This window comes from Eutrigla gurnardus (assembly GCF_963514095.1).
Source record: "Eutrigla gurnardus genome assembly, chromosome: 10".
NCBI lineage: Eukaryota > Metazoa > Chordata > Actinopteri > Perciformes > Triglidae > Eutrigla > Eutrigla gurnardus.
This window is the reverse complement of record NC_139924.1, coordinates 19,047,046-19,057,735: the sequence shown is the minus strand read 5'-3', so window position 1 is coordinate 19,057,735 and position 10,690 is coordinate 19,047,046. Positions and strand designations below refer to the sequence as shown.

The following is a 10,690-nucleotide window of genomic DNA, read 5'->3' as shown; positions in this document are numbered from 1 at the left end:
GTAAGAAGAACGCTCCTCTGCTGCAGGACGCCCAGAGAGTAAATACGGAAGTTTCTTATTGAGGATATGCGTTCATACCTAAGTCACGCCCACAGGGTGCGCACCTCTAAAAAAAAACCTTCTCAGGAATGCTACTCGGCATGAAGTCACGCCCACACGTTCTCCTGTGTGCGTTTGCCGTTTTAGCGCGAGTACCTGAAAGAAAAATCCCCCAAAATGAGTGTTTTAAATCTTGGTTTCGTTTTCAACCGGTTCTCTGCCCCGCGCATGCGCATCTGATCTTACAGCTCCTACAGCGTAGGAGCACGCAGATTTAAAGACAAAGATTTAAAATCAGGCGTCAAACTCCCATTCTGAAAAGTGAAGCCGTAGCATGAGTGCCTTAAACTTGCATTCTCTCTGCTGGCCATCAGTGTGAGAAACTATTCACACAGAAACAAAGTGGCTTACCTTACAGCAGATGAACAGGAAACCAACACGCACTGACCGCACATCTAGCTGGTTTTCCGGTAAATTGGGAGGTTTAGCAGAATAATTAGTTTAGTGTTTTCATACAGTCTCCGGGAAGAGTAGTTTCTGCATAACTAATGGGGATTCTGGATAATTAAAGGTGTTACATTGCACAGTTTTTTTTTGTTTGTTTTTTACCCATCCCTCCCTGAATCTGCACTGCTGTGATGCTGTGCGTTCAAGCCTCCCACTTAATGTTATTATACTCTTGGGTAAATATCATATCCATTGTGCAAAATGGAGGAACTTCAAACCTTCCTTTGCATGTTTCATAAATGAGTTTAAGTTATTCTTTTCATCCCTAAAAAAAAAACCAACAACAAGTATGCAACAAAATTAAGTCTAAATATTTCTCGTCTCCTTCTCTTCTAAACTTTATTTAAATTTGACTTATCTTCTGCTGCTCTGTTTTTATGTTGAACGTGTATGCCTGAGAAATTGAACTTTATTTATTTGCCTTGATTTATTTATTATTTACCTTTTTGTTTTCAAGATTCCCCTACTGTTATGTTTGCGCTCTACACCGTGCCTGTTTTTCATGTGTATTACTGTTGCTGTTGTCCTCATTGAGAGTTTGTATTTTCAATACTAAATAATAAAAAAAAAAAAGTTCAAGCCTCCCACTGATCTACTTTCACTTTCTCAATAAATACAAATACCTGAGACCTTTTGTGGTTGTGCAAATGGGTTGCATATGATTCATACAATGAATGCATACAAAGTATCAACTATCTATATTTTAAACTGTTTATTTCTTACAAAGGGAGCTGAGGAACATACCAGAGCTCAAGTACAGCAGAAGACCAAAGCTGAAAAACATCCCAGTCATTAACCTCTTCTTTTACAACATTCAATCCAACACGGTCGCTGGCGTTGGCTAGCAACCGATGCCCTCCTTTGCATTGCTGTTAGAAACGTGGGGAACTAGGGAGAGAGGGAGGAGGTGTAGTGTTTGCAGTTTTTGGGGTTTGTTAGGAAAAGAGAGGGTGATGGATAGAGGGCAGGGGGGGTTTGGGAAGGCCTAAGTTGAACACCCTGGCCAGTAATGTATGCGGACCTATTGTGATGAATCAATGCACCATGCAATAATGGGGGATGAGGAGGGGCACAAGGCTGTAGAGGAGCTATGACGACATGTCCTCTGCCTCATGGTGTGCCCCCCGCGCTAAGAAATGCACCCGAGACCACTCGGCGTCAACCAGACTCTTATCCAAGTTAAGCAAAGTGCTTCTTCCATTCATGTCTTGCTTTTATTTATTTTTTTCTTACTCAGGGGCTAGTGACGAGAAACAGACAAATGTGAAGACTCTATAATTCTGCTACACAGACAATTTTGCTGCATATTTTCCACTGGTGACAGGTTGCGGTGAAAGTTGTAACATGAACGTACGTTTGTGGTGATCCTCTACGCGTGCTGGACTGTGACATCTCTGATAAATGCTGTGGTGTCTCAACTAAATCAGAAGAGAAAAATCTACCATGAGGAACTGAGGTGAGAGCATTTTTTATGGTGTAGACAGTAGAGCTTTAAGCAGAAGTGTGCAGTTGCCTAATTAATTTTATATTAAAAAAAATTTGCACTGTGCTAAAGGAGGAAGTTGTTGTTGATAATATAGTGTACTTGTCCTATATTGTTGATGGGCAAAATATGATGAGCAATTACATACAAAAAAGGTTCAATCATTTTTAGGTTTTTATAAATAATCAATGTGTCAGATACTGCATCACTCCTGCACAATGAGTGAAAGGGGGAGTCTTTGTGCTCTCAATTTAAGAGACCGCGCCAAACAATTAAAACTCCTTTTCTGAATGTGGGTTGGCATAGTGGAGGGAGCAGTTGTCCCATAACCCTCATGCTTTGTTTTTCGTTCCTCTACCCCCCCTCTTGAATTCACAGACTATGAGAACAAAACCTCCCCAAAAAGTATTGTATCTGACTGAAGATGACAAAGAACAATAGTAGTCTCTGTACAGACAAAGCTGAGAAAAATGTGAGTGGAGGATCTTTTTGGGTGGTGACATGTGCATGACTGGCACAAACTGATCAATTTAACACAAAACACCACTTAATAGAGTTTTCATATCTACCCATTTAGCAAGCAGGTGGTGCTTTTTTCATGTCTATATCATGACTCATTAAATAATTCATTTGGTAATGAATGTTCAGTTCAGCTTACGGCCACCCCCTCCCCGCCCTGACAGCAGTGACTGAGCAGTCCTGAATATTACTGAGACAGAAAAGGGTTCAGCAGTAGACCGCATTATCAGCTGGACCCAAGGTCGCCTACATCAAAACATGGCACCTTCTGCATTCCTGTTGTGACAACCAACAGTGTAAACATTGGGAAACTTGAACACACTGCTAACCTAGAAAATCTCATTCCTATTCTATATTCTAATATTCATCAAATTCTTGTCTAGCATCTCCACTGACTTTGACTGCCTAGTTATAACTGGTGACTTTAATTTTCATATTGATGATTTGAATGACAAGGGTGCAAAAGAACTTTTTACTATTCTAGACACATTTGACCTTTCTCAACATGTGAAAGAGGCTACTCATTGTAAGGGACACACCCTGGACCTGATTATCACAAAAGGTCTCCATGTTTCTGATGTTTTTGTGACTGATCCTTCATTGTCTGATCACTTCTGTGTTTTCTTTAATATTTCTTTCATTTCTGACACACAAACAGAATCAAACAATGTCAAAAAGTGGTACATCAATGGGCATACTCTTTAAAAACGCCATCTCCTCGTTACCACCTTTAAACCCATGTCATGCTGATGATCTTGTAAACAACTTTAATTCCAGAATTGTGAATGTCGTAGATGTCATCGCACCTGTTACGGTTAAAATGATTTCTGGTAAGCAAAAGGCACCCTGGAGAAAAGCTGCTGTTGTAACAGCCCAGAGAAGAGAGTGCAGGAAGGCTGAACGGATCTGGCGGAGTACTAAACTTCACATTGACAATGACATCTATAAAGAGAGCCTCCGGGCCTACAATTTAGTCTTAAAAAGTGCTAGAGGAACAGCCTTGCAGGTCTTATGAAACAACAAAAAACTGTCAGGCAGCTACAGCTTGTTCAGAACGCTGCTGCTGGAGTTCTAACAAAGACCAAAAAATTGTGAGCACATTACACCAATTCTTAAATCCTGACATTGGCTCCCTGTATGTCAGAGAATTGATTTCAAAATCCTCCTGCTCACATATAAATGACTAGTATAGGCATCATTTAGTCACTAGCAACAAATAGCTGGAATAAACTTCCTGAAGATGTAAGACTTGCCCCAACTCCGACCACTTTTAAAACTAGACTGAAAACTTTTATGTTCACCTTAGCTTTCTATTCTCTTTTCTTTCTCTTTTTCTCTTTTTTTTCTTTATTGTATGACATGTTATGATGTGAAGCACTTTGAGCCTCCTTTGTGTATGAAAAGTGATATAGAAATAAAGTTGCCTGTCCTTGCCTTGCCTAAAAGCCCTAATGGCTGATGAACAATATTTTCAACGAGCCGCTTAAAGGGGGGGATTACAGCTTCCATCCATCATCTGTAACCGTCCTGTCAAGGGTCACAGGGCCGGCTGGAGCCAATCCCAGCTAACGCAGGCTGAAGGCAGGGCACACCCTTTAGGATATAAAACCGCAGCTTCAATTAAAGAATAAAGCATTCACTAAATAGCCGAAAACATTCACTTCGATTTATTAAAAGGTGCCTTATTCAATATGTTTATATGAGGGTCATTCCATGTGAAAACAGCCAAAATCGGGGTATCATGTAGATGACACCTCTCAGATTTTGCTGAAAAGCGGTGAAAATATGCCTTATGTTACCAAACAAGGGAATCAGAGCAAATGCGGCGCAACATTATTGGAGCAACATCTACATTCATTTTTGTTTCAGGAACCCTGACAAAGTACAGTGTTCGCTCTGTTTTGGTCTCCAACAACTACTTGTTCCTTGTTCCATAGTTTCTAAATGCTCCATTATGTTCACCAACTACCATCTTTGGTAGATGGAACATTAGACATAGTCATATGATACATTGCTCATGGGTCATTCCGTGCCAACTCAGCCACCCATGTACATGACACCTCTCAGATTTTGCTGAAAAGCGGGGGAAATATGCCTTATGTTACCAAACAAAGGAATCTGAAGTTTCAGGTCAATATCTCAAACGGTTTGCCCGTGGCGTCCATTTGAATTTCAAGTGCCACACCCCTTTTTGACACATTGGAAATTCGCATTTTATTTGTTGGCATTTTTGGAGGCCCATAACTTCTGTTATAATAGTGATAGAAGGCTGAGAATTGCTCTGTTAGTTCATTGTAATGTGTACTTCACAATTCTACAGGCAGAATCAACATTCCTTACTGTTTGGGTGAGAGGTGGGTCACCAAAGTCCAATTTGTTTCGACGGCCAAAATTATTTTTCACTTTTTGGGTGCTCCTAGCACTACGATGAATGATCACATTTATTCTAAACAGGATTATTTGTTATATTTGGGACCTTTGCTCTTGCAAAAATGAATTTGAAGGGTATGGTACCACTGGTGGGGGTTTTATGGGGGTCCAAAAACCCTCCCGGGCAGAGGTGACTCTTTTGGAACCCCATATTTATCCCCATATATCTTTTGGAACCTTGATGATCCTAATGGGATTTATACCAGATAAAGATACATATTTGTTCTTTCTTTTAATGAAATAAAACCGTTGACTATGAAGCTCCTTGATATGAATTTTATTCGTCAAAATGCACCATTTTGGACTTTGGACTTTTTTTTCCCCAGAAGTCTGGAATGTAGATCAGGGAGAATTTAGTGATGATAAAGCATGAAAATAGTGGAAATAACTCAGTATTATGCTCAGTGATGGCAAACAATTAAATATTTAGACTGCTGGCCATTCATTTCCTGAAAATCACAAATTAACCCCTTATCCTCGATGAAAGAGACCCGCCTGTGACAAGCGACTTGCAGCATGAGCAAGTCTGCAGGCCACTGATGCAAACCACATTCTGACACCAATGGAGATGTTTCAATGGGCAAAAGAAAACATTAAGAACATTACATTCTTCTTTGTTAGTGCAGAAAATATTAAAAAACACGAGGAAACGTACAAATTGGAGAGACGTTACGCCTTGGCCAAAACGTTCAGTGGAACACGATCGCATCACGATCATTATACCAATTTCCAAAAATAAGATATGGATGAAAAGAATATCACAGGATACAATATTCACAGATGTCGATGCAGGACAACAATCAGATTCAGAACACTTGGATACAGAACACCCGGAGGCAGAACACTCGCAGTCAGATCAGCCACAAAACTACATTTTCCAGCCAGGAAAATACATTGCCTGCATCTATGATGATGACTGGTTCATTGGAAACATTGTTGAAGGTTCAGATAAACATGGTGATGTTTTTGTAAAATTCATCTATGGACGCAGTGCTCGCCAATACAAACGTGACCAAAAGGACCATGACAAAATTATGTTACTGCTTCCACAATTTCTTGGATAATAGTTATCCATAGATTAATTTCACAAAAACGTCACCATGTTCATATATATAATATAAAATATTGTATGCTGTGATATTCTTTTCATCCTTATCTTATCTTTGGAAATTGGTATAAAGCAATGATGCGATCGTGTTCCACTGATGGTTTTGGCCGAGGCGTAACGTCTCTACAATTTGTACGTTTCCTCGTGTTTTTTAATATTTTCTGCACTAACAAAGAAGAATGTAATGTTCTTAATGTTTTATTTTGCCCATTGAAACATCTCCATTGGTGTCAGAATATGGTTTGCATCAGTGGCCTGCAGACTTGCTCGTGCTGCAAGTCGCTTATCACAGGTGGGTCTCTTTCATCGGGGATAAGGGGTTCATTTGTGATTTTCAGGAAATGAATGGCCAGCAGTCTAAATATTTAATTGTTTGCCATCACTGAGCATAATAATAAGTTATTTCCACTATTTTCATGCTTTATCACTAAATTCTCACTGATCTACATTCCAGACTTCTGGGGAAAAAAGTCCAAAATGGTGAATTTTGACGAATGAAATTCATATCAAGGAGCTTCATAGTCAAAGGTTTTATTTCATTAAAAGAAAGAACAAATATGTATCTTTATCTGGTATAAATCCCATTAGGATCATCAAGTGCCCACGTGGTCATTTGGGGGTCCATATATGGACTTTGGTGACCCACCTCTCACCCAAACAGTAAGGAATGTTGATTCTGCCTGTAGAATTGTGAAGTACACATTACAATGAACTAACAGAGCAATTCTCAGCCTCAGCCCCTTCATCACTATTAGAACAGAAGTCATGGGCCTCCAAAAATGCCAACAAATGAAATGCGAAATTCCAATGTGTCAAAAAGGGGTGTGGCACTTGAAATTCAAATGGACGCCACGGGCAAACCGTTTGAGATATTGACCTGAAACATCAGATTCCTTTGTTTGGTAACATAAGGCATATTTTCCCCGCTTTTCAGCAAAATCTGAGAGGTGTCATGTACATGGGTGGCTGAGTTGGCACGGAATGACCCATGAGCAATGTATCATATGACTATGTCTAATGTTCCATCTACCAAAGATGGTAGTTGGTGAACATAATGGAGCATTTAGAAACTATGGAACAAGGAACAAGTAGTTGTTGGAGACCAAAACAGAGCGAACACTGTACTTTGTCAGGGTTCCTGAAACAAAAATGAATGTAGATGTTGCTCCAATAATGTTGCGCCGCATTTGCTCTGTTTAAATTGGCAGTTGTTTGTCACCATATCAAAACTATGGGCTTTAAATTTAAAAGATTTGTTGATGTAAATCAATGGTTAATTCTAAGCTACATTCTAATTTAGAAGTCGGCCTTAAGAATGTATTTCGTATTGCAGCTAACGGCAAAGCCCATAGTTTTTCCTTTTATTTCATGCAGGTGGATGTGACTTACTCACCACATCTGCGGGACACGATGTTACAGGGCAGAGGAGGATTTTGGGAAGCGAGTGGAAAGCAGGTGCACTGGTTTATCCTCGCTTATCTTCTCCTCCTGGCTTTGCCATGCACGGGCTTCCTCCCCAACTTTTGGTCTCGAGTGTTAACGCTGTCCTGGGACTCGCACACACACCAGTACATCACAGAGCAGGCCGTTCTTAACGTCACCCTGGAGACTCTGAGGGGCACCAAAAAACACCAGGGGGACCATTCAGAGGAACAGGTGAGCTGAGGTCAGGATATTTACTTAACATTAAAAGACCTATTTATAAATGGTAGATTTATTGTATTAACTGAAAAGCTTTAATGAAAGCACGCTGAAGACGTTTCACTCCTTCTGTTTGCATGCCATATTGTGATATTTGAGCACTGACGTTCTAATATCACTCCCAGATCAGACTGGGCCGTTCCTTCTGGAGAGCTGTGGGAGAAGTGGTGAAGTCCAACGCGGCCATGGACTTCTTGAGCTCCACCAGGTCTGACCCGGTGTACCATTTTGATTCAGAGCGTATGGACAGCGCCATGGGGATGTTGAGGCAGTTCTGGGCTCAGACTCTGCTCTCAGTACGGGCCAAGGAGTACCAAAGTGCTCGACACAGCTTGGGCCAGCTATTTCACTCCCTGCAGGTACACAGCAGCAAAAGAAGGCTCGGAGAATGGATGGTTGAGACCACTGAGTGTTGATCCCATTCTTCGAGTTGTTGGAGCATAACGGCTAATAAATGGCCATAAAACTAACCTCAAGGGATGAAGTTCATTAGAATGAATGTCCTTTTGTGTTTGCAAAGACCAAAGTAATCTCTTGTCTTTATTACGCCAGGACTTCTACAGCCACAGTAACTGGGTTGAGATGGGCCAACGCTTCATTTATCTCCACCTGCTGCAGCCAGAGGAGCCTGCGATCCCTGTGGCTGAAGGTAACACTTCACATGTATGATTACAGTGGCACATACCATTGTCACTTTATTTTCTGGCAGCAGATATGTGGACCCAAATGCAGAAACACAGGCAAGTCAGGTTGACTTAAAGCTAAGCTAACTAGATGAGGGGTCAGGTTCAGTGTAAAGGGACTTACAACAGGCAGCAATGTAACTTGTGCCAGCCATTCAGACAAATACCACAGCGACACTGTCATTCCTTTCTGTCCACAGCAGACACTCCTACCTGTATGGAGTGCTTCAGTGCCACCTGTAGAGACAACCTCCTGCCAAGACTGACAAATGCACAACAAAACACCCAGCTGCTCACCACTGGCTACTTCAGCACTTTCCCTCCAAAACCTCCCGGTATGTCAGTGAAAAAAAAACAACGTATACTCAAATGAGCGTTTTCCATATAGAATGTCGGACTCACTCTATAAAGCTTTAAAAGATAATGACCGTTTCAGGCAAATGTAGTCATGGAGGAATTCTGGACAGTAGCCGCTTTATCGGGGCCAAAGGGGGCATCAACAAGGACAGCACCTCACCTCTCTTCTCCCCCCACCATTATCTCCATGTGGAAGCTGCCAATTTGGCTCGAGAGGCCACCCTGAGTGTCCTAAGAGACCTCAGAGACAACGTAGGCCATAAAACCTTCCTCAGGTAGGTTTTGACAACTCTTTCACAGAAAGTTCTTGTATTTCCCCAAAGAGAAAACACAACATAATATGTTATTTCAGCTGCAGAGTGCATAAAATGTTGCCTTTTTTCCTTCTCAACTTCCTTTGACAGGCTCTTCAGTGTGAAGCAGGTCCCTGCATTGGTGTTTGTCATGGACACCACAGGCAGCATGTTTGAGGAGATCACTGCCGCTCGCTTCCGGGCCCACTCAATCATCCAGAGCCGAGCCAGCAGCCCTGAGCAGCCTGGCACCTTCCTACTGGTGCCTTTCCATGACCCAGGTGAGGAGATAACAAACCGTTTTAAGCCTATACAGTTGCCCTCCTTACAAAAACAACAAATTAATACAGTATAAGGCAACTTAAATATATGCTTCAACAACATTAATTAAGAAAACAACCCTTGCCTCAAATAAGTTCACAAGAAAATAACTAATGCCCCTTTGAATGTCCACAAGGTTTATTCAACACACAGGAAAATCCTTAGCGAGGCCACATAATAATCCTAACCAAATGTCCAAAAACTAAAATGGAATATATACACATATATCTTCAAATTACAAAAATATTCATCAGGAAAAGCAATGCATTGCTAAAAGAATCACATTTGTAGCCTTGAGATGGACGAGATGCAAACATAAGAAGGAGCTAAATGCACTTAGCTAAAGGCTGCCTGACTCTTACATTTCACCTCCACGTACCTCCACAAACATTTTCTTTCGTGCAACCACAAACTATTCCCTTCCCTTTGTCCCCCAGGCCACGCCCTCTCACACATGTGATCCTGGAGGAAACAGATCACATGGCCAGTGTTAGCTACTTGCGATTATTCAGATGAAATCTCTGGTTCTGCTCTATCAAACTGTCCATATTTGGATGAGCTGGAATGCTGGCTGTGAGCCAGCCTTTATGCTGAAACATATTAATGCTTGGTTTGCCAATGACATTTCCAACAATCACAAAAAGGATGGGTGTAACATTTGGGTTTCTGCATACCTTTGGCTGTGTTGTGTATCTTAAAGGGATAGTTTGACATTCCAACAAGGAAAACAGCTTACTCTGTCCAAATGATAACAACCTTGCAATTTCCTGGCAACCTCACAGTGATGAGGGGAAATTCCAGAATGTTACTGGGTCTGATTCATCATCTGTCAAAAACACAATTTCTCAGTTTTACTTTACTCTCAGTTTTACTTGTGTTAACTAGTAAACTTTAGAGGTGCTGGTAGGTGGACTTTTTCACCTTTGCCAAGAGGCCAGCTTTGAGTCTTTGTAATATTAAAATGGACCATCTAAAGGTCGTTTTTTAAATCAAATTAAACTTCTTTCAAAAGTCCAATGTGATGGTTAGATTGTAATAGATCTGCTGATTAATCAGACATCTGCTGTTGCTTGCCGTTAAACATATCTTCCTCCCGTGCTCTGCAGGGGTAGGACCGGTCTATGAGACTGATGACCCAAATCAGTTTATGCAGCACATGGAGAACCTGATGGCGCTGGGAGGAGGAGACGAACCAGAGATGTGTTTCTCTGCCATTCAGGTGCTGTTTTCTTTTCTGATCAGGAAGGTG

At 41.2% G+C, this 10,690-nt stretch overlaps 1 protein-coding gene across 1 annotated transcript in view; it reads left to right on the top strand.

Moving 5' to 3' along the window:
* Positions 1–7,403: 7,403 nt before the first annotated feature.
* Positions 7,404–10,690, top strand: part of vwa7 (von Willebrand factor A domain containing 7) — a gene marked incomplete at its 3' end in the record, with an annotated part of 3,529 nt that continues 242 nt past the window's right edge. The window contains exons 1-7 of the mRNA XM_084020489.1: positions 7,404–7,742; positions 7,913–8,146; positions 8,340–8,436; positions 8,671–8,805; positions 8,907–9,102; positions 9,232–9,401; positions 10,548–10,687. Coding sequence (XP_083876615.1) covers positions 7,455–7,742; positions 7,913–8,146; positions 8,340–8,436; positions 8,671–8,805; positions 8,907–9,102; positions 9,232–9,401; positions 10,548–10,687 — 1,260 coding nt within the window. The 5' untranslated portion in view covers positions 7,404–7,454. The remainder of the gene's footprint in view (positions 7,743–7,912; positions 8,147–8,339; positions 8,437–8,670; positions 8,806–8,906; positions 9,103–9,231; positions 9,402–10,547; positions 10,688–10,690) is intronic.